This window comes from Nycticebus coucang, chromosome 7 (genome assembly GCF_027406575.1).
Source record: "Nycticebus coucang isolate mNycCou1 chromosome 7, mNycCou1.pri, whole genome shotgun sequence".
NCBI lineage: Eukaryota > Metazoa > Chordata > Mammalia > Primates > Lorisidae > Nycticebus > Nycticebus coucang.
Genome location: NC_069786.1, coordinates 130,123,420 through 130,148,326, shown reverse-complemented (window position 1 = coordinate 130,148,326; position 24,907 = coordinate 130,123,420). Strand labels below are relative to the sequence as shown.

At 44.5% G+C, this 24,907-nt stretch overlaps 1 protein-coding gene across 3 annotated transcripts in view; it reads right to left on the bottom strand.

Annotated features, from left to right (window-relative positions):
- Positions 1-24,907, bottom strand: part of DGKD (diacylglycerol kinase delta) — a 121,082-nt gene that overhangs the window by 84,428 nt on the left and 11,747 nt on the right. For all 3 annotated transcript variants that reach the window (XM_053597291.1, XM_053597292.1, XM_053597290.1), the window contains exons 2-3: positions 5,307-5,417; positions 3,343-3,423 (exon numbers count right to left, since the gene is read on the bottom strand). In XM_053597291.1, coding sequence (XP_053453266.1) covers positions 3,343-3,423; positions 5,307-5,417 — 192 coding nt within the window. The remainder of the gene's footprint in view (positions 1-3,342; positions 3,424-5,306; positions 5,418-24,907) is intronic.

Here is a 24,907-nt window from a genome sequence, read left to right as displayed (position 1 = left end):
CTGCAATATTCCAAACTCTAAAATTTTCTGAATGCTGACATGATGCTCAAATAGTCACTGGAACATTTCAGATTTTATATTTTCAGATTACAGATGCTCAACCAGTAAGTATAATACAAATATTTCAAAATCCAAAAAGATCTTATATCCAAAACATATCTGGTCCCAAACATTTTGAATAAGGAACACTTAACCTACATACTACTGGGTATCTTTCGTAACAGAAACACGGATGGTTTTTGTTTTTTTTTTTTTTTTGCAGTTTTGGCCGGGGCTGGGTTTGAACTCGCCACCCTCAGCATATGGGGCCGGGGCCCTACTCACTGAGCCACAGGCGCCGCCCCACACGGATGGTTTTTAATTCCTTATTTATATTTTAAAATTTTCTTCAATGACATGAATAATTACAACAATTAATTTATATATAGTACATTTTGGGGGGAGAAAAAACAACTTTTGGAATGTGAAAAGAAAGGCATTCAAAGTTGAGACTCCCTTGTGTTTTCATAATATACTTTGTATATATTATGATAAAAAATAAAACTAAGAATAAGTCACATCAGTAGATTAAAAGCAAAAAGTTATGAAAAACAGGGGGGGAAAGGCAACAAATGCATCAAACAATGCAGAAATTTATCTAGAATGCAGAGAAGTAGAAGTAATCATAATCCAAGAACTGGGCTGAGTGAGGATTACATTGCCTATAATCCCAGCACTCTGGGAGGGCAAAGTAGGAGCATCCCTTGAGCTCAAGAGTTCAAGACCACTCTGAGCAAGAGCAAGACCCCATCTCTATGAAAACAGAAAAATTAGCCAGGTGTCGTAGTGGGCACCTATCAGCTACTCAGGAGGCTGAGGCAGGAGGATCACTTGAACCCAGGAGTTTGAGGTTACCATGAGCTAGGCTTATGCCACAGCACTCTGCCTGGGCAATTAAGTAAGTAATTAAGTAAAAACTAAAAAATAATCATAATAATAATTAAGTAAGTAATTAAGTAAAAACTAAAAAATAATAATCCAAGAACTGGTTCTTTTTAAAAACAAGAAAACAGGGCAGCGCCTGTGGCTCAGTCGGTGGGGTGCCGGCCCCATGTGCCGAGGGTGGCGGGTTCAAAGCCGGCCCCGGCCAAACTGCAACCAAAAAATAGCCAGGCGTTGTGGCGGGCGCCTGTAGTCCCAGCTGCTCGGGAGGCTGAGGCAAGAGAATCGCTTAAAGCCCAGGAGTTGGAGGTTGCTGTGAGCCGTGTGAGGCCACGGCACTCTACAGAGGGCCATAAGTGAGACTCTGTCTCTACAAAAAAAAAAAAAAAAACAAGAAAACATGAGAGGCAGAATGAAGCAGAAGGGTCACTTGAGCCCAGGTGTGGCAAGGTTGCAGCGGGCTATTAGGATACCACCACACTCTAGCCCAGACAACAAAAACCCCCAAAATGCTAGAGAGTGTAAGAAATCTGACAAGAAGCTAAACAAGCTAAACAAATAAAATGAGAAATGGAAAGGGACTGTAACCAGAAACACGGTTAAAGGACACAATAACATATGCTACTACATCTGAAGGTATGGAACGAGAAAGCAAATTATAAAAAGGGACTCAGAATCGGAACAGTTAAAATGATCAAAAAGCAAGAAATAAACCTTCCAGGAAAGTTATCAACCAGAGCCTTATCTCCCTGAAAAGTCTTCCTTACAAGTAATTTTTAAAGTTCTCTCAAACTCCAGACAACCAACCCCAAAGCCACATAACAGGCTGCAGAACATGTAAATCACAGAAAGGTAATAAATGGATTGTATGAAGCTAGCTCAACTCTGAAGTCAAAACACAGCAACGGTGTGGACAACAAAGGTACAACTATTATGTACCCATAAAAATTAAAAATAGAAAAAAATATATTTTTTTTAAAACCCACAACAAAGGCTACTTTCTACCTATAAGAAAGCATACACAGGGCGGCGCCTGTGGCTCAAGCAGTAGGGCGCCGGTCCCATATGCTGGAGGTGGCGGGTTCAAACCCAGCCCCGGCCAAAAGAAAAAAAAAGAAAGCATACACATTAATGGGAAAATTCTACATACAAAATAAGGCAGTAAAATTCAAATTAACAAGAATTATTTGCTATTAGGAAATATTCAAATAACCAAAACTAAATTGAACATGTAAATTAATGTTCAAAGCACTCCAGTGAAATTCAACACCTAATCCCATTAAAAACTCTAAAAACCTCAAATCAAAGAATGATCCGTTTACATGGTAAAAGTATCTGTCTTCAGAGAGTAAGTAAAGAACAAAATTAATGGAGAAAAAGTACAAACACTCCAAGTAAAAGGAGGAATAAACAAAAAGCAGTGACATCATACAGAATAACAGGAATTTAAATGAAGGAAGGAAAACTCCATTCACATCGGCAACATCAACAATAAGTCTATAAATGAATAAAACAAAACAAAACAAAATTACCTGAAACTAACTCTAGCACAAAATGTCAGATCCTAAATAAGAGGAAAATTACTCATCTGGACTTAGTTATAAAAGAATAATTTCTAAAATTAGGGGGCATACTTCCTAGACGAAATAGCCTAAGACAGAAAGAAAAATATTTTTAAAGATTCTAGTGCTATTAAAGTCATCTCATAAAGCCAAAATTGCAAAATCATACAAGAAAATGCTATAACGCTATTAAATAATATGGTAAACATTTAGATCAGCTGACATGTGAGAGTGTCCACCATAAACTGTCCAGTGGAAAAAAAAACAAATGTAACCCAAAAGTTGATCTCCCGGATGTACAGAGATAGAGACAGGGCTATTACAGAAACAAAGATGAACCCTGAGAGTGGGAAGCTGGCCCCCCCGAGTGGTCAAATATCACATTAATTATATGTATTTAAAACTTTTGCAGAAAGTTCTATGCAACTTTTACAAATTTAAGGGGGATGAGTTTAAATGTAAAATTAAAAAAAAAGAAATGAACAAAATATTAATAGTCTACATTTTCAGGTGGCTGAATTACAGGGTTTTTTTTTTTAACTTCTTTAACATATTTTCTGCATTTTTCCAGATCTTCTAAAATAATCACACAAAAAAACAAAACATACAGAACTGTTAATCAGAACATATTTAAAAAATTCATTTGGCCCGTCTTCCTCTATGCTTACGTGTGCCCAATTCTCAGTTATTCTCCAAACATAGTATTCTTTTCTGCATCAAATATAAAATTTACCAGGAATCATTCCAGTAAGAAAGAAAATGATGGAAACGTTTGAGCTGTCAGCACGTATTTGTTCAAATCAAAAAAGAAAGCCAACCATGGTGAAGAATCAAGGAAAGTATGACTTAGGGATCTTACCGTAAAACTATTGTTGACATTTTTGGTGCTGGATTCAGCCACGCTGGCATCTGTCAGATCCACCTCATCAAATATGATTGACTAGAGAAAGACAAAGACAAGGACTAAGGCACGCCAGGACAGGCACATCCCTGAGCACTGGCCACTACCACCCTCCACTCCCCCAGCCCTCACCAAGCACCCACAGATACCCAAGCACCTTGAAACTGGAGCATCTGATCAGTAAGTCAAAACAAACTAATTCACCCACCTGCTTCTTTCTGACCAAGAGTGTCAAGCTCACAGGTACAGTGCCAGGATTTTTTTTTTTTAAGCTAAGGGGTTCATTAGTAATTGCATCAGTGGAGGGGAAAAATAATCTACTGCTAATATTTCTGTATTTATTTTTTGTAACTTCAAAACACTACTACTAATACTAGCATTCACTTTTTTGTGTTGTCGGTGTTTAGACAAAGTCACTATATCACCCTCAATTGAGTGTTGTGTCATCACAGTTCACAGCAACCTCAAACTCTTGGGCTTAAGCGATTCTCTCGCCTCAGCCTCCCAAGTAGCTAGGAGTACCGGAGCCCGCCACAACACCCAGCTATTTTTTGTTGCAGTTGTCATTGTTGCTTAGCTGGCCCGGGCTGTGTCAAACCCTCCAGCCTCGTGTACGTGGCTGACGTCATAACCACTGTGCTATGAGCACCAAGCCCAGTATTCACTTTTAGATGTGAGATATGTCCTCATCTAGTGGTCTACCCGAGAGTCTGGTCTGAGGATTCTCTGTCCTTCTGGCTTTAGTCCTCCAGCTAGCACATTTAGAGGGAAAGCTTCCTGATAAAATTAATTATTATATACGAAAAGAGACAAGCCCAAATAGAAGGGATGTGGCCAGGAACGAAAACAAGGGAGCAGAGAAGAAGGAATCCAGTCCTGAAGAGGCAGGCCCCACCACGCAGCTGGGACAACACCTGGGACCTGCTGCCACTGTCCTTTCTTCCTAATCCCCCAAAACTCCCCCCAAAATTCCTGCTTGCCTCGCCATTCCCTCTATTCTAAGATGACTCCATCCAGAATCCGGAAGGAAATACTAAGAAAAGAGGCTCAAATTTTAAGTAACTTCCTCCTCCCCTCCCAACAGAACTAAAATAATAGTAAGAGTTGGGTTTTTTGTTGTTGTTGTTGTTGTTGTTGTTGTTTAAAGAGGGAAGTAGTCAGAACCCTTTCTCAATAAGCTGCTTTGTTCAATTTCAAATTTAGTATAATAACTTTCTAGGCCTATATCTGAAAATGTAAATGATTCAGATTCCATATTTTTAACATCAAAATATGAGCAATAGCACCAATACTGATACAAAAATATAAGTCTTCAGAATACCAGCCAACACACTGGTATCTGAAATATCAAACCCCAAATTCATTTTAAACATGGCAGTAACCTGTAACTTTCACTGGCTCTCCTCCTCCAATACCATCTGTCTGGCGATGGTATTGGAGGTATTAGCTTTAAATCTTACCTACAATAGGACACACACAACAGGACCATCTGCTAGAAAGCCTAGGAATAAAGAATTTCACATTTCTGTTCACACACCAAGAAGCCTAATACATTTCAAAACACTTTTAGTCCCTAATAAAGAGATTCATAAGCCTGTGATCCTTGATCCTCCATCTTTCTAAAACAGTGGTTCTCAACCTTCCTAATGCCACAGCCCTTTAATACAGCGACCCACAGGTTGAGAACTACTGTTCTAAAAGAAAGCTTGTGGTTATTTCTGTGACCCTTTTTTCCTTAAAAAAAAGGTAAATAAATAAAAGATTAACTTTTATAAGAAATAAAACATGTTTTGAGACAAATAAAACCTGACAGCCTAGAATATTACAAATCTAGCTGGAAATCACAGGGCTGAGAAGAGAAGCTCTTCTCAAGCAACCCCTGCGGCTCCTGGGGCACTCCAGTGTGCCTGCCCCCGCCTTACCTTCGCTGTTTTGGCATAGTACAGCGTCCGCCCTCGAAGCTTAAAGTATCTCCTTTTTGATCGTTGGAATGAATTGTTCTGTTTGGTCAGCATCCCCTCTTTGATGATGGTCTGAAAGTACAGAAACATGCTCATGAACTTGCATTTGCAAGGTACCTGTCCACTCCCCCAGCAGAAACACAGCCTGCTGCCGCCAGTGCACACTCAGGTCTCAACAGAGAATTATTTCTCACACTCTGGCCAGACCTTGACCTATGCGCAGGCCAAGTACACTCCTGGGGAGAGGGACGCACCAGTTCTCTCCGGAGGGTGGGTGCCTGTTTGGGGTAGGGGTATCAGAGGTCCAGTGTGTGCTCCGGACATGCCCAGCACATGAGCAGAGGGGGACACTGAGGCTGGCAGGCCCACAGCAGTAACCAGCAGCTGGGAGGACAGCTGGGATGCCAGTGCATTCTCCAACTTCAGCATTTGCTATTTTTCAGCTATTCTTGGCCCAGTCTCTGTGTTCTCTGGCTTCCTGCCATTTCTCAGGATCCTACTGCCAAAACTGTCCACGTCAGTTGCTCTGGGGTTCTGGGGTTCAGCGCAGTTCCAGGCCTGTGTCCTCTGCAGCCCCCTCCACCACTCACAGGCCAGGCACACGCATCCTCTCACCCCCACGATCTGATGGGTCCAACCCACGACAGGAGATGTGCTCCTCAGAGAATCCAGAAGTGGACAAGTGCCTTGGCCCAATCTAAGCTAAGAGTACAGGAGGCCCAGTTGTTCCCTCCCCTTGTGCCCCATGGGCCAGACTCCTAATGAGATGGTGAGCCCCTCACCATTCAGAAATCAAATGCTCAAAGAACTCTTTTTTTTTTTTTTTAAGAGACAAAGTCTCATCTCGTCACCTTCGGTAGAATGCCATGGCATCACAGCTCACAGCAACCTCCAGCTCTTGGGCTTAGGTGATTCTCTTGCCTCAGCCTCCCGAGTAGTATGCTCAAGGAATTCCTTGGACATGAAGTACTCTGAACCACTCTGAGCCAATAACATGGGCAAAACAAACCGATAACGCACATGAAAACAAGAGCCTGGCTCTGGGCATCTGCACACTTTCTTACACCCTACCTAATAGAAAAGGCAAAGGCCATTCCACAGGGACTCTCGGCACGGAAATGGAGGGAGAACCTACTCATGTAACTTTCTATTCAAGGATAAGCACATTGGTTCACAGAAACCTTAGCATAATTACCTAATCCCATATAGCTTTACACATTTAGTAGTGTTTTAAAACAGTACAAGCACGAAGCACTTAGGCATCTGTGGCCACTTAAAACTACCTAAGATAAAACCAGCCAAGAACAAAACACAGAAACCTCATGTCACTCAAACCTATCAGAACACAAGAGCAGACACCACACTATCAGGAACCCCCATCAGCCACTTCACAACACAGGAGGGAGTGAAACAGAGACAAAGGCTGCAGAAAGCCCCCACCCCACACCATCAGCAAACACACGGACAGGACAGGCCCAGGCAGGCAGTACCGTGCAGGCCAGCACACCGCACCTGGGGGTCTCCTCTTCCTTACCCCTCCACAGGGCATCCTCACTGTGCCCCTTCAGGGCAGGGTAGGCCGGCTGCACATGCCACAACCACATGCCCATCAGGATGGACTCTGCTTTTGGCACTGGCCTAGTGGTACAAACACCAGCATTTCCCAACTCCAGAGGATCAGCACAGGGGAAAATTGCTAGAGAATCTACTTATTCATTCCGTGGCCTATACCTTCACCTCGAACTTTGAAAAAGGGCACCTTTCTCTCTCACTCCCCAGTAATTAAAGAATGGCAGGAAGAACGAAGAGAAAGACACAGTATCCAGTGGCCAAATTTTCTGGTGAGGCTTATTTGCCAGAAGCGGCCTTTCCCTCCCATCTCCACCCACCCCTAGAGGCAGCAGCATCTTCACCCACCCACTGTAGGGATCTGACTACAGGCATTAGCAGCCAGGTTGTGGAACAGAACAAGGATGATCCAGGCAGAGAGAAAGCCCCGAAGGATGATCCTGGCAGCTGGGACATAAACCAGTCTGCAACGTGAACGGCCTGGTAACAGGTTTGTTTGTGAACATCAAGTCCAAGTAAATGATGCTCATTTCAAATACATCTATACACAAAATACCGTCCACAAAAGCCTAAGACAAACACCATGAGACCCCTTCTATGTGGACCTCAATCAGAACGCACCTGTCCTCACCCCCATTTGTCTTCCTTACCTCCACAGGCGACGTCATCTCTCTGCCTCTTTCTCAATTGTAAAAAAAAAAAACAAGCCAAAACCCAGAAAAGTTCTAAGTTATCTTTAAAGGACAGATGCTAGAGTATTTTTTCTTGCATCTCCTGCTATCCATCTCATACATAAAAGAAAAAGCAAAATTAAAACATAGCCTACTACACCACACACACACACACACACACACACACATTTCAGAAGGCGGATGAGAGACTGTGATCTTGGGCTGCCCAAGGAGAGCTGCTGCTCTATTTATAGAACCCAATGCTCAGAAAAAGACTCTGGTGGGTTTCAGCGGAAAAGGCTGGGGAAAAGATAAAGACCATTATTTCTTTGAAGCTTTCTCAGAAACTTCATTTCTTCTCCAGATTCACTGCTCAGGGATACTATAGATACGCTGTAGAATATTTTTAAACACTGTGTCAAAAGCAATGAACTAAAAGTGGTCAAGAAAATAAGACTCCTAAATAATCCGCTGTGTTTTTGCATTTGGCAGCCTGTGAAAGGCACCCACAGGAAACGCTGCTCGGCTGGCAAGGCCCCTCCTTACCCACAGAGCAGAACCAGGACCGAGATCCAGATGCAGCACAGCTCGCCGGGGCATGCAGGGCTCCCAGGCACGCTGCAGGTTCTGTGCAGGGACACAGGGCCAGCAGTCATACACACCATCTAGGCGACCCTCTTCAAGATCAGAGACAAATCTGTAACACACATGGGCACTGAGAAAATGCGGAGCAGCCAGTCAAAGAGCAGCAAGTGGAAACGCTAATGCTCTCCTGCCAACAAACACAGGCAGGAAACAAATCCCAACGCCGGACTCAGTGAGGAAGCCCAGCAAAGAGCAGCAAGCCTGAGCCTAACCATGGCCCAGAATGCCATAGCCACCCAATGACAGACCTGACAGGAGCCCGACCCACAGGCCCAAGACTGCTACTCCCACTTGCTATGGGGAACCACAAGTCCACAGTGTTCTCTGCTTAAGAGTAAGACAGCTTGGCCAGGCGTAGTGGCTCACACCTGTAATCCTAGCACCCTGGGAGGCTGAGGTGGGTGGATCGCCTGAGCTCATGGGTTCAAGACCAGCCTGAGCAAGAACAAGACCCCGTCTCTAAAAATAGCCGGACATTGTGGCAGGCACCTGTATAGTCCTAGCTACTCAGGAGGCTGAGGCAACAGAATCACTTGAACCCAGGAGTTTGAGGTTGCCGTGAGCCGTGACGATACCATGGCACTCTACCAAGGGAGACAAAGTGAGACTCTGTCTCAAAAAAGAATAAGACAGCTCTAGAAATGTCCCCTGAAAAAATGGCTTCGAACCAGGGTGCACAGAAAGTCCAGAACAGGTTCCCTTGAGCCCAGGTCATACACCCACCCACCCGCCAAGTATTCCTGCCTGCCAGCAGCCAGTCACAGGGTGAGGCTGCCCATTCTTTCCTTCCTCAAATGCTCAGCCACATCGCTAGGTGCCAGGCACCAGGCTGGCCTCTGACAGCTATAAAGACAGGACCTCAAATAAGAAGACAGTAAATAGGCACCCAAGGGCGTGCTCTGGGACACAGTGCACAGGGGACTGAGCAATGCCCTGAGAGGGAGACTGCACATAGCAGGTCTTTAGAAGACGGAGCAGGCAGAAGTGGAGAGGGCCTACAGAGGTCCACAAGCTGCCCCTCAGGCCAGAAACAGACCCCTGTTGGGGCAGGAAAGGGGGAGTGGATGCCCCAGATCACTGTCTGGACTTCATCACGTAGGTCATGGTGGACCCAAATCAGGGAGTAATGGCTTAGGAACACACTTTAGAAAGATGACTCTGGCCAGAGGAAAGGGGGCAGGAGTGAAACTTTAGAGGCAAGCAAAACACTCCAGAAACTTGTGTTAACTTGTCTTGTAAGGCAAGAGTATGAGGGGAGAGATATGGACACAGGTTTGAGAGATCTCTGGGACAAAGATGGGGCGACTGATGGAGGGGTCAAGACAAGGAGGCAGAACAGAAACTCTGGGGTGGGGGAATGCGGAACCTGCAGGCCTTGGACATCGGGGCATTTAGTGTGAGCTGACAGGCCAGCCCTGTGGGTCTGTGGTGTGAGAGAAGGGATATGCAGATGCCTCACCGAGGTCCCCTCGAGAAGGCAGGAGATGCAAGGAGGCCAGGGAAGCGGGGACCCAGGGACACCCATCTCAGGGACAGAAAGGAGGAGAGGAAGCCAGAAACCCAGGTGAAATGCAGGGTTTTGAGAAGCCCTTGGCAGTGATGTGGAACGCAGCAACAAGGTCACAAATGAGACACGGGAAGGGGCTAGAGAAGGTGGCCACAGGAGGCCCCCGAGGGCCCTCCCAGGAGAAGAGGTGGTGGCCGGACAGAGGCCAAAGTCAGACCAAATCACACTGAGCATCACATGGACAGGAGGAAGCGACATTGACAGAGGGTTTATCTAAAAAGTTATCTTTTACTTAGATAACTGCTTAGCTAACTTTACTTAACTTTAATAAGTTTCTTAACTTTTTATAAACATGGAATCATACTGTACATACCAGACTTTAACTTGCCTTTTTTGCCATAACGTATCGTCGGCATACCTCCACTGTAAACATGTTTTGTCAGCTACCAAGTATTTCACCGCACTAATGTGCCTTGTCTGCGTCACTCAACTGCTTCCCACTGCCGGGACATGTAGAATGGTTCCGCCGTCTCAATACTACCAACAATGTCTCAGAGAATGTTCTGCAACTAAACATCTACATTTGTCCTCAACTATTCCTCAGAGCTAGACGTGGAATGTGGAGATCAAAGATAGCCCAAAGCAGACCTGGGAGATTTGGAAGCTCAACCTGTTGACAGAGGTGGCTCTGGGGGACCAGACAGAGGAGAAACAACTGGCTCCCTCCCTCCACCCCCGACACACAAGCTCCAGTGGGATTCCAGATGTGATACGAGAGGCAAAACTTTAAAACTTTCAGCAAACAATATAGGAGAATCTCTTTATGGCTTTGGAATTGGGAAAAGTTTCTTAAATATGATTAGGAAAAACTACTAGACATAAGATATGACTGCTAAACTCAAACTGTATTACAACTGAGAACTTCTGCTCATCACAGATACCTTAAATAGAAAAGAAAAAAAAAACCTGAGAGAAATACGTGCACTACTACAGACAGCCAGAGCAACCAGGTATACCAGGGCTCCTGTGAACAATAAAACAGGGGAAAGCCACCGGAGAGGAAGTCGGCAGAAGGCATGGACTGCCATTTGCTAGGAGAGTAAGGACGCATAACCTCGGGGACGCCGCAGGAAAGAGCCCGTGGGTGACAGCCTGGTGCTCTGCTGGGTGCACGTGTGCAAACACGCACAGTTCATGACTGTGCTTCACAACTTACACCAATACTGCACGCATTATTTTATACAAGAAATGGTAAAAGGACAAGTAAAGTTAATCAATTAAATATAGAAGTAGACTCTCAGGCTATTAGTGTCCTGTGCATCTTTGTGTAAGAATTTCCACATTTACCTGGTAAAAGAAACAAATGAAAAACAACCACCCATTAGCCAACTAACTAAAAGAATCAAGGATGCGCCTGTAGTCCCAGCTGCTCGGGAGGCTGAGGCAAGAGAATCGCCTCAGAGCTGGGGGTTGCGGTGCGCTGTGACACCAGAGCACTCTACCAAGGGCGACAAAGTGAAGTTCTGTCTCTTAAAAAAAAAAAAAAAAAGAAAGAAAGAAACAAGGAAGCCAACTCACGAATCCATCTCCTGGGAGCAGAGAGCCACCAGCCTGCCCCGGGGACCAGGAAGGCTAGGAGCTGTGCACAGACAGCTGGGAAAGGGGATGAGAGATAAAAGTAAAAGGAGCCGTGGCTCAGTGGGTAGGGTGCCGGCCCCATATGCCGAGGGTGGCGGGTTCAAACCCGGCCCCAGCCGAACTGCAACAAAAAAATAGCCGGGCGTTGTAGCAGGCGCCTATAGTCCCAGCTACTTGGGAGGCTAAGGCAAATGAATCGCCCAGGAGCTGGAGCTGGAGGTTGCTGTGAGTTGTGACGCCAGGGAACTCTACCAAGGGCAACCAAGTGAGACTCTGTCTCTAAGAAAAAAAAAAAAAAAAAAGGATTCGTCCAGGGCAGCACCTGTGGCTCAGTGAGTAGGGCGCTGGCCCCATATACTGAGGGTGGCGGGTTCCAACCCAGCCCCAGCCAAACTGTAACAAAAAAATAGCTGGGCTTTGTGGCGGGGGCCTGTAGTCCCACCTACTTGGGAGGCTGAGGCAAGAGAATCACCTAAGCCCCGGAGTTGGAAGTTGCTGTGAGCAGTGATGCCCCAGCACTCTATCGAGGGCAACAAAGTAAGACTTTGTCTCTAAAAAAAAAGAAAAAAAGGAGTGGAAATGAGCCAAATGCTCACCTCAGCCACCTATCATGTCCTTAAACATTTTCAGTCCTCCACCAAAAAAAAATTTACCTAAAGCTGTGTAACACCATCTAAATACACAAAATCAAAAAAAGTGAAAATATTATCATAAGAAATCAATACACAAAAGGACTATTAAAATGTTTCAGTGGCAAAAAGCTAATAAAAGTTATTACTATCAACTCACTACTAAAGTTTTGTAAGCATTTTAATATGTATTCTCTTTTTGAATAGAACACTTGTCATCTATGAAACAGATACTAATACTCCAAATAACAAATAAGAAAACTGGTCAACAGAGAGACTGAGAAACGTTTCCAAGGTTAAATAGCTAATAACAGATCACAAAAGGAATCTCTGGCCTCCTTACTCCTATCTGGAAGCCTCTTTTCCACAGTTTATGAATATCATAAATCATAAACAGGAAACAAACAGAAAATAGTTTATTAACAAAACGTTAAAGCATGTATACAATATATTCAAAGTCATACAGGTTATTAAATGCTTACCTAATATACACCTTATCTACTAACCACATATGAGCCATTTTTACCTTTTAATCCTCATGCCAAGTTTGGAAGAAGGTTGTAATGTTCCCATTTTACAGATTAGAAACCAGAAAAATCAAATAACTCAAGCAAGGGCATGCAGCTAGTAAATGGCAGGCCTAGGATTCAAACTTAGGACTTAGAGAGCCAGGCCAATAATACTTGCTGGCAAAATGAAACCTCAGCATAAAAGTCCACTGATAACCAATTTAAATCAATTAGGCGAGGTAAATTCCTTCATCTATTCAAAACACAACCCACAAATCCATCCTGACTCAGAACTACCTCCAACTTACCATGCCCCCACCTGCCCCTGACCTTATCACTCCTGTCCAAATGCACAAGTGTGCCCACCAAGGGCCACAAAGCAGTGCTTTCCCCGCAGCACACCAAGGACCAGAAGGAGGGCAGGCAAGCTGAGGCGCCCCTGTCAGTGCTGCAGAGCCAGGGTCCATGTCCAATGCTGGCACGTTGATGGAACAGAACCCAAAAGAGGTTTTCTAAAGACCCTAAAACACCACCTCACGGTAAAGAACAATAGAGAACGCCCAATTTCCCCTTTACACCAACCCTGGTTTTCCTCCTCCAATGTACTGTCTCTAAGATTAAAAGTGACTATGTCCCAAATTCCATGTCATTAAAGGCTCCACTGAGAGAAGGAGAGGCTTCATTCTTGCCCCGGCTAAAGGGAGGAAGGACTAAATCAGAAAGGCCATAGAGTGACCCCAAAGTGAAATGCCCAAATCCCCAACAAAGTGCCCCTGGATCTGCCCTCCGTCCAAAGTCCACACACGCTTTCCCTCAAAGCAGGGTCACCTCTCTCACCACAGTGTGGCAGACACTGTCAACGCCCCCCCACACTGACTCTCTCCCCTCAATCCTGAACAGGGTGGTGGTGCCCACATGGGCTTTCATCACAGTGCTGATCCCCACTTTCTCCGTCCTGGTCAAAGAGACCCAAAGAGAAGTCTTATCGGAGGCAGGGAAGTGGGCAAGTTGCTTTGCTGCTATATGGGAACACATGTGGCTTCTACTCTCCCTTTCTCCTTTTTGCTTTGAACACAGATGCAAGACCTAGTACTGCAGCAGCTATATTGTGGCCACGAGGTAGCAACTGTTGTCCCAGTAACATCGACAAGCAACCAAGCCTACTGTGTATATAGGTAATGACAGGGTGGCTGCTCTGTCAGGCATCTACTCTAATAGTACTGAATGCCGCTGTCCCTGGGGTCCCAGTCGCCACACTGCCAACGCACCTGTCTTCAATGAGCCCTTACTCCAACTCGCTCCTATCTTAATACCATCAAAGCTGAAAGAAGCATCAGAGGCGCTCCCTGCTCCTCTACTTCCCATTGCTAATTGGCTGCCACATCACTGATCTGACCTGTTAAACACCTCTGGAGTCTGCCCCTCTTCTTCACCCCTCTGTGATCACCTTAGTTCACATCCTGCCTCAGGCTTACACTGTCCTGTCTCTGTGTCTCATTGTCTCTCTAAGTGTGACCCAGACCACCCACATCAGAACCCTCAGAATGCTTGTTAAAAATGCTAATTACTAAAAAAAAAAAATAAAAATGAATAAATAAAAAGCAAGTTGCTGCTCCATTCCCAACCCCCTAAAGCCTGAGAATATGAATTTCTGCCAAGAGCCCAGGTAGTTCCTACGCACAGAGAGGGTATCCTCGGCCCATCCTGGCTCCAACCTGCTCCCACAGTTCTCTTAACTTCGCCTGCAGCTACAATTACCTGGCAAGCTTTGAGAAGCAACGACCCCACCCGGTCCCCACCCTACCAGTGAAATCAGAATCAGTAGGGGAGGGCCCTGGGGTTCCGTGTTTAAAGTTCCCCAAGGGCTGGGGCCCTCATAAACCTCTCCTGCTGTGTCTTCTGTGAAGACTTGACATGGCCCACAGGACTCTTCTCACCCCTCCCAGGGCCTTTTCATCTCTGCTCACAACCATCTGACCCAAACATGACTGACTGCTTCACATCACAGTACTTTTGAACATACTCGTTCCTCTGCTGGAAAGTCTCGGCTCCTTTTCTACTGGTCAAGACCCAGTCAAATGCCACCCACCACCTCTGGAAAGCCTTTCCAGACTCCCCCAGCCAGAACCAGTCGTCGTCTGCTTTCTAAGGATGTGAACTCCATCAGAAGGCTGTCTTCCTCACCAGACCCAAAGTGCCAGGTGATGGGAGTATTCAGGTGGTAATATTTACCATAATTTCCCCAATACCTTGGGAAGTTTTCCAAAATGCCATAAAGGAGTAATACCCCTAACCAGGGAAAGAAGCCAGGCCTCTGGGAACCCAGGATCTCTAAATGAACCTTCACGGGAGGGGAGGGACCTTGCTCCAGACCCAAGTCTAAGCACTTTTCATAGATCATCCCATTTGATCTATCACAACCACCCTGAGGCACAGTAAATGTTCCCATTTCACACATTCACAGAAACACGGGCAAGGAGAAGACAGAATCAGTATGGTATCTGTGGAATGCCTACTGCGTGCCAGAAGCTTATTTAAAATCATATTTAAAAACCGCCCTGTGCCTAGTTACTACTTTGTTTTACTTATGAAGAAACTGAGCTCCAGAGAGGGTATGAACAGCAACAGAGAAGGGGCAGGTGTGGGCTTCAAACCAGGGCTGTCTGATTTCAGCTGTCTCTATGCTTCAAAGCAAATAAAAAAGAAATTGGGGAGGATTTACTTTTCATTATTTTTGTGTTTACAAGTTCAGACTAAAGTATGGCTTTAACTAATAATCCTACTTTCTCTGAGGGTGAATTACACACAGACCCACGTCCACTACACACCAAGCCCACCAGCCTTAACCACTACCAGCGTGAGCAACACCCCAAATATACCCACACTATGCGCAGGTCAGTTAAGGGAGGAAAGACTAACTCGAATTCTATGAAGCCTATGGAATAAACCCATCTCCCTATCAAGCTATAGAATGAAATTACTCTATGTTTCAATAAACATTTATTGAACACTCAGGTGACAAGCACTGCTGGGAATGTGATGATGAAAGGGATGCAAACCAATCCTTGACCTTTAAGGAAAGGCAGCACTCCAGTAGAGGAATACTTTGCATGGTAAAAAGTACCAGAGGAACCAGCTTTAAAATGCTCCAGTAAGGGGGCACGGACGGGTGGAGACAGATGAAACAAAAAAGACAGAACTCCTGTCTCTACTTCAGTGTCTGTCTGGAAATTTCCATAAATTGGTTTTTTTGGTTTTTTTTTTTGTAGAGACAGTCTCACTGTACCGCCCTCGGTAGAGTGCCGTGGCGTCACACTGCTCACAGCAACCTCTAACTCTTGGGCTTACGTGATTCTCTTGCCTCAGCCTCCCGAGCAGCTGGGACTACAGGCGCCCGCCACAACGCCCGGCTATTTTTTGGTTGCAGTTTGGCCGCGGCTGGGTTTGAACCCGCCACCTTCGGCATATGGGGCCGGCGCCCTGCTCACTGAGCCACAGGCGCCGCCCCTCCATAAATTGTTTTAATGCATCATGGGAGGGAGTGTGGACAAGGGCCCACGGACACTCAAGTCAGTGAAACACAGCAGAGGCCTGAAGCAGTCTCCCCAGTTTCCTGAGCTGCCCAGCCACCTCCGAAGCCCCCACAGGGAGGGAAAACACGGCAGCAGTACCACACCAGGACTCCAATTCCTCCTCTCGAGGGCCACACGTTTACTCCCAGCCGCTCCCTCCCAGGCTTTCTGACACTGCATGGAAATTAAGTCCTGTGTTAAACAGCCTGACTCCGCCAACTGGTCTGTCAGAGACAGGTTACTTCTTATTTCCTTGAGAACACTCAGAACCTAGCCACTGTTAACCTCCTACTATTCATTTTGAGATAATATCCTTCCAGTCTGTTTTCAAGTGTGTAAATAAAACAAAAAGTCTGGTTATATAATGTTCAAATTATTTAACAACTTGCTTTTCCAAACAATAGACTGTGACTAGATGAGCTTTTACTGTGTGTTATTGCTTTTCCAAACAATAGACTGTGACTAGATGAGCTTTTACTGTGTGTTATTTCTCTCTACGTTACTTCTATTTTTTTTTTATTCAAATACTTAAGGATGGTGATATGATTATGAACACAGGTAAGAAACTTGACAACACTGCATGCATGTTTCCACGTCAAGCCAAAACATATCCTATTTATCAAGACCTTGAACTCTCCACTTAATTTAGATTTATTCGGCAGCACCTGTGGCTCAATGAGTAGGACGCCGGCCCCATATACTGAGGGTGGTGAGTTCGAACGCCGACCGCAACAAAAAAATAGCCAGGTGTTATGGCGGACGCCCTGTAGTCCCAGCTACTCGGGAGGCTGAGACAAGAGAATCTCCTAAGCCCAAGAGCTGGAGGTTGCTGTGAGCTGTGACACCACAGCACTCTACTAAGGGCAACAAAGTGAGACTGTATCTCCAAAAAAAAAGAGTTAAATGTTTAAACAAAGGAGAACATACCTAAGTTGTTCCACATAATGTACGCATTTATTAGGATATCGTGAAATTTAAATCCTATGTTTTTACAAATCATGCCCTGTTGTATACTTGACTCCTTATACCCTGTTTTGACCCAACAGTTATGTTTGGGCTGTATTTTAGAACATTCCAGAGAAGAGGCTGAGGACACATTTCTCCATCTACTACTACCTAAGAGTCACGTCACGTCAAGACATATCACTCTTATAATAAGTAATCTTCCATTAAGGGGAACATGTTATCCCTTTGTTTGTTTTCTTTAGTATAAAATAATAACTGCCCATTTTGGAAAACACAGGAAAGTAAATGTAAAAATAAAAATAATACAAATCTCACCACCCAACACAATCCCCAACATCATTTGGGAAACGTTCCCCACCTTATTTCCTGTGCACAGTGTTTGACGCCAGCTGAAATGCACTCTGGAAACCCAGTTTGCCTCTTTATATCACCAACATCACAAAGTGCTGCCCTGTTACCGCCTTCCTCAATTACCTGGCTGGCGAGCTGCTTCAGGCATTGAGGGCGGCAGCTCCGCCACCCAGCTGTGTCCAGCTGTGTCACCTGGTGCGGCCTCTACACAGCTGTGAAAGGGAGAAGGCAGAGCATGGAACCCAGCGCAGCGCAGGCACTCGACACCTGTCAGCAGCAGCTACTACCCTGAGGACTGGGATCATTAAACTGGAGCGTGTGAGTAGTTTTTTTCCTAACTTGGACGAGGACAAGTGAAACTGTCTACAACTTTTATATTTAATGGTGCAAAAAATGGGTTGTCTGTGATGCTTTTTTCCATATTTAAATGATTTCCTCAGGATAGGGTTGCATGGTAGAATTCTGAATCAAGAGTATGCAATCTCCTGGAGTTATTTAGACACTCAGCAAATCACTTTCCCAAATGGTTAGAACCATCCTGCTGCCAGAGGGGTAGGAAACTGCATTAACTACAGTTCATACATGTATTAGCAGCAAAATTCCAGCTCACACAAAAGACCAAGTTAGATACAGAAATACATTTAGACAATTTTGACTAACAGACAATAAAAATAATTCACACAATTATACTCACTGGCTCACAGTACCGGCAAACCTGGGTTTAGCATGCCCTCTAAGAAGCCCATGAAAACCTTCAGCCACCAGAGAGAGAGAAAAAGACAGAGGACAACTTCCCAGCCTTCCCTTCTGCCCAGCTTCTGAGTACTAGTCTATTTTTACCAAAGAGTTCAAATACAGAGACTACAAGGTGAACAGGGACTCAATTTTTGATTACTGTTACTTCAAACTTTACCAGCTATGAAAAGAAGTGAATCAAGTCCATCCTCTCAAATGTGAAAGAGATGTACAGTCCTGTGGCAGTGCAAATCCTGAAATGCAGACACTTCCAAACCCTTTAAATGTGTAATACGTCTCACAGCCATCCACAGGGATGATTCTATTAAGAAACAATTTATAACTCCACTAATCCACAATGGTTGAGAATACCAAGCACCCCTGAAAAGCCTGCTAGCTGTGTTTCTAATGCAGGACTATCTGTATGGCTTAATAAGCAGACCCCAGCTTGGAAGAGCAGCCCTCCCCAACCAGGGGTGCCGGGGCAGCTGCATATCCACACAGGAAAAAATGAAGCTGGAACTCTATCTCACACCACCCACAAAAAATAACCCGAGAGGGGATCGAAGACCAAACGTAAGAGCTGAAACTGTAAAACTAATCGAAGAACACAAGCATAAACCTTGACAGTGGATATGTCAATGGCTTTTTATATATAACACAAAAAGCACAAGCAACAAAAGAAAAATAATAAATTGGATTTAATCAATATTTAAAACTTGTGCCTCAAAGGACAGTAGGAAGAGAGAGAAAAAAGGTAACTTACAGAATGAGAGAAAATACTTGGAAATCATGCATATAATAAAGTCAAAGAACTATTTACAATTCAACAACAAAAAGCCAAATTTAAAAATGGGCCAAGGATGTGAATAGACATTTCTCAAAAAAAATATATACACACATGGCCAGGCGCAGTGGCTCACACCTGTAATCCCAGCACTCTGGAAGGCCAAGGCAGGTGGATCGCCTGAGCTCACAGGTTCAAGACCAGCCTAAGCCAGAGCGAGACCCTAGTCTCTAAAAATAGCTGGGCATGGTGGCAGACACCTGTAGTCCCAGCTACTAGGGAGGCTGAGGCAAGAGAATCGCTTGAGCCCAAGAGTTAGGGAGTTAGCGGCTGCTGTGAGCTGTGACACCACGACACCGTGCTGGGGGCAACAAAATGAGACTCTGTCTCAAAAAAAATGTGTATCTATGTATACACAAATGACCAACAAGCACATAAAAAGATGCTCCACATCATTAGTCAAAGAGGAAATACAAATCAATACCTCATAATGAGATACCTCTTTAACCCCTCTAGAATGGCCATAATTTAAAAAAAAAGGAAAACGTTGCCAGTTTCTCAGTCAGATAAACAAAGCATTACCCAGCAACTCCACTCACAGGCATTCTAACAGTAACCATGCATGAATGTGCACAGCAGCTCTGCTCAGAATAGCCGAAAGGCAGAAGCAACTCAGGCATCCTTCAACAGACAGATGCACACAGCAGTGTATCCCCCAATGGAACAGAAACGCAGCCCTGAAGCAGGTGCAGTGCACACGCCGAGAGGCCCTGAAAACACTAAGCTCCCTGAGAGACACCAGGCAAAAAAGGGCCCACATGCTATATGGCTCTGTTTATACAAAATATCCAAAATAGGCAAATCCGTGGAGATGGAAGACAGACTAGGGGCTGCTAGGGGCCAGGAGGAGGGGGAAATGAGGAGTGTCTGCCTAATGGGGGAGAGATTTCCATGCAGGAGATAAAAAAGTCCTAGAAAGAGATAGTGGGTACGGTGGCACAACACTGTTAATATCACTGAACTGTACACTTTGAAATGATAAATTTAAAAGAAAAGGAGGGGGCTTTCTTTCATCTTTCCACAAGAACAAAGCACCCTCACCAGAGGATGAGAGTTGAGCCATCCTGAAAGTGGGGGACACGTCCCCCATCATAGCCATGACTCGGCACCCTTCACCCTCAGACACAGCAGAGCAGGGCCAGCAGAAGTGGACAGCAGGTGATCTTGAAACACTGACCACATAAGAACAAACAGTCCTGCACAGAAGGACACAGAAAATGGGGCCACTGCCCACCCACTTCTCACAGGAATCAGAGCAAGGGAAGAGCCCGCCCAGAGCAGTGGACACAGCCTCAGGCCTGTGGCTGACCACCCTGCGGCCAGCCCGAGGGCACTTGGCATTACTTCCAGCAGCCAAGTGCATAGCAAATGGCAGTTCAAACCCACAGACTGGTGAACACCATTCAAGGAACAATAAAGCAAAAAGGGGGGTTTGGAAGGCTGAGAAAAAATATGCAATGAAGTACATGCATATATCTGAAATGAATTACTACAGAAAACAGAAGATCATTTTAGAAAATTGAGTCTTATTAGCAAGATGCAGGAAGACATCTTTTTTAAAGCATTTAATACAGGCTTTAATAAAACCTGTATTAAAAAATTAAAATTAAAAAGTTTTTTAAGGATAGGGAGCACCAAAATGAGAAAAGGATGAAATTAAAAGACAACAGGCTAAAATATAGTCCAAGATTAGAGGAGGAGGCAGAAATAATCACACTGCAGCAAACTTAAAATCCACCTAGAAAATATATACTGCAGAAAATTCCACTGGTGGAAAAAGACAAAACTGAGGTTCACAGGATGCTGTGTGATGAAGTGCACAGGAGAAAATACTGCCAGAAAACCTCAGGGACAGAGTGGTGAGAGGGCAGATTATCTAACCTATAAATGGTGAGAACCACAAAGTACATGGAGACACAGCATCCCACATCTAGGATGTGTCCCCCAAACGTCAACCTCAAGTCTTTGAGACCTCTCACTTCCAATTCAAAGGAAATACAGAGGATAAAGGAATGATGTAAAAGAAACCATGAGGAAACAATCAGACAAATCCAAAACTGCCCTTGTCTCTCTTCAAGAAGTTGGTATCAGAGGGGCGCAGGGAATGGTCAGCAGAGGCCAGTGGAGGGAGCTGTTCTCAGTTAAGAAACTAAAGAAATACAATCACCAAATACCGTGCACATAATAATCTGATTGGCACCTGTTCCCAAAGGAGCCATAAAAGATATTTTGGGGGCTTGGCACCCATAGAACAATGGTTACGGCACCAGCCACATATACCCAGACTGGAGGGTTCAAACCAGCCTCGGCCAGCTAAGCAACAATGACAACTGCAAAAAAAAAAAAAAAATAGCAAAACACCTGCCACAGGTGTTGTGGCAGGCACCTGTAGCCCCAGGTACGTGGGAGGCTGAGGCAAGAGTTTGATGTTGCGGTAAACTATGATGCCACAGCACTCTACCCAGGGCAACATAGTGAAACTCTGTCTCCAAAAAAAAAAAAAAAAAAAGACATTTTTGGTTCAATTGGAGAAATCCAAAGCCGGTACTGGCATGGTTATAGGAAAATATCCTTACTTTTGGGAGATGTAAGCTGAGGCATTGTTCAGGGGTAACTGTCACACTGGTCTACCTCTGGCTGCTCACCTTCTTCCTGGGCTCCTCCCTTACCAGTCTTCCCTTCTCAGACTCCTCCTCCTCCACTGCCCACCTCCTACAAGCCAATGGTTTCAGCACCTGCCCAGGACCCGATCCACTCCAACTCCTTGGCCTCCCAAATAGCTGGGACTACAGGCGCCTGTCATAACACTGCACACTACCCTTGCTCTCAGGCTTCCCCACCCCCACTGCTGCCACAGGACGGTTTGACAGCCAACTCAAAAGGAGGGAAGAGGCATGATCTGGATCAGCGAGACCTAGGTGGCTTCCCGTCACACTGGCAAGTCGCCTTTCACTCACCAGCGAAACTGGGGTAGCTAAGAATACCAGGATCCAGGATCGCACACAGAGCTAAGTGAAAGCAAAATCCCCAAAGCTTGAGTCCTTATCTCAGAGAAGCACTCCACCAACCAGTTGTCAGAGGGGCCACAAATCCCCTCCTGCCCAACACCCACACCAAACCATCACCGACTTCTCACAGTGTCACCTTCCAAGTATCTCTCAAATCCAACCAATTCCTAGCTCAGGCTGCCATCATCTCTCACCACATTGGATCCAGCATCCACTCAGGCAACTGCACCACAGCCAGAGCCTCTTTCCAACCCAGATCTGATTCTGCCATTCTGCTTACTAAAATCTTAAAAGCAACAGTATCCCATTGCCCTGGGGAGGGGGGGGGGGCCCAGGAAGCAGACATAGCTCCCTAACAACCTCCAAAGCAGCTCTCAGCCTCAGGTCACAACTGAGTGCTCCTGGCTCCTACCAGCTCTATCAACAGGCTCCTTCCTTGCCACAAGGCCTTTGCTATTCCCCTTTGATCAGCGCCCTCCTCCTCGTTCTAGTATCAACATTTTTTTTTCCTGAGACAGAGTCTCACTTTATCGCCCTTGGTAGAGTGCCATGGCATCACACAGCTCACAGCAACCTCCAACTCCTGGGCTGAAGCAATTCTCTTGCCTCAGCCTCCCGAGTAGCTGGAACTACAGGCGCCCACCACAACGCCTGGCTATTTTTTGGTTGCAGTTCAGCCGGGGCCGGGTTTGAACCCTCCACCCTCGGTATATGGGGCCAGCATCCCACCAACTGAGCCACAGGCGCCACCCATACAGCGAAATTTTGACAAACGTGCCTGTGCATTTGAACAGAACTTAAATTCTGCAATTAAGAAGTACAAAGTTCTATTTATGTCTATTATGCAAAGTTTATTAGCCACATTGTTCAATTCTTCCACATTTTTACAAAAGTTTTTGTCTGCTTGTTGTAACAGTGTGTGAGGTAAGTATGTTAAAATATACCACTAGGACTGTGGATTTCTATCATAATTAATTTTTCAGAATTTTACAGGAACAATTTTCCTTTTATATATTTTGAAGTCATGTAATTAGGTATTTACAAATTTTAAATGGTTGTATCTGAAATAAACCTCATATCATACCTTTATCTCTAATAAAAATTTTGGTCCCAAAGCCTATTTTATTCTGGATATATACGTACTAGAAATGTAGGATCAAATGGCAGGTCTATTTTTAGATCTCTAAGTGTTCTCCAAACATCTTTCCAAAAGGAACGTATTAGTTTGCATTCCCACCAGCAGTGCAGAAGTGTTCCCTTTTCTCCACATCCACGCCAACATCTCTGCTTTTGGGATTTTGTGATGTGAGCTAATCTTACTGGAGTTAGATGGTATCTCAGAGTGGTTTTGATGTGCATTTCTCTGATAATTAAGAACGATGAGCATTTGTTCATGTGTCTGCAAGCCATGCACCTGTCTTCTTCAGAGAAATTTCTCTTCAAGTCCCTTGCCCACCCTGAGATGGGATCACTTGTTCTTTTCTTGCTTACATGTTTTGAGTTCCCTGTGGATTCTGGTTATCAAACCTTTGTGGGAGGTATAACCTGCAAATATCTTCTCCCATTCTGAGGGCTGTTTGCTTGCTTTACTTACTATGTTCTTGGCTGTACAGAAGCTTTTTAGTTTGATCGGGTCCCAGTAATGTATTTTTGATTCTGCTTCAATTGCCCAGGGAGGTCCTCCTCATAAAATATTCACCCAAGACAATTTCTTCAAGTATTTTCCCTGCACTTTCTTCTAGTATTTTTATAGTTTCATGTCTTAAGTTTAAATCTTTAATCCAGTGAGAGTCTATCTTAGTTAATGATGAAAAGTGTGGGTCCAGTTTCAGTCTTCTACGGGTCACCAGCCAGTTCACCCAGCAGCATTTGTTGATTAGGGAATCTTTTCCCCCACGGAATGTTTTTAATTGGCTTGTCAAAGATCAAATAGCGGTAAGTAGCTGGGTTCATCTCTTGGTTCTCTATTCTGTTCCATACATCTACCTCTCTGTTTTTTTGCCAGTACCATGCTGTTTTCATCACTATTGATTTATAGTATAGTCTGAGGTCTGGTAACTTGATTCCTCCTGCTTTGTTTTTATTTCTGAGTAATGTCTTGGCTACTCGAGGTTTTTTCTGATTCCATATAAAACAAAGTATTATTTTTTCGAGATCTTTAAAATATGATAGTGGAGCTTTAATAGGGATTGTATTAAAATTGTATATTGCTTTGGGTAGTATGGACATTTTAACAATGTTGATTCTTCCCAGCCGTGAGCACAGTATGTTTTTTCATTTGTTAACATCTTCAGCTGTTTCTTTTCTTAGAGTTTCATAGTTCTCTTTATAGAGATCTTTCACATCCTTTGTTAGGTAAACTCCCAAATATTTCATCTTCTTTGGCACTATTGTAAAAGGAGTAGAGTCCTTGACTGTTCTTTCAGCATGACTATTGTTGGTATAGATAAAGGCTACAGATTTATGAAGTTGATTTTATAACCTGAGACGCTGCTGTATTCCTTAATCACTTCTAAGAATTTTGTAGTAGAATCCCTGGTGTTTTCCAGATATACAATCATATCATCTGCAAAGAATGAAAGTTTTATCTCTTCTGATTCCATATGGATACCCTTGACCATCTTTTCTTGCCTAATTGCGATGGCTAAAACTTTGATTACAATGTTAAAAAGCAGTGGAGACAATGGACAACCTTGCCTAGTTCCTGATCTGAGTGGAAATGATTTCAATTTAACTCTTCAATACGATATTGGCTATGGGTTTGCTATAGATGGCCTCTATCAGTTTAAGAAATGTCCCTTTTATACGAATTTTCTTAAGTGTTCTAATCGTGAAAGGATGCTGGATATTATCAAAAGCTTTTTCTGCGGCTCGGCGCCTATGGCTCAAGTGGCTAAGGCACCAGCCACATACAC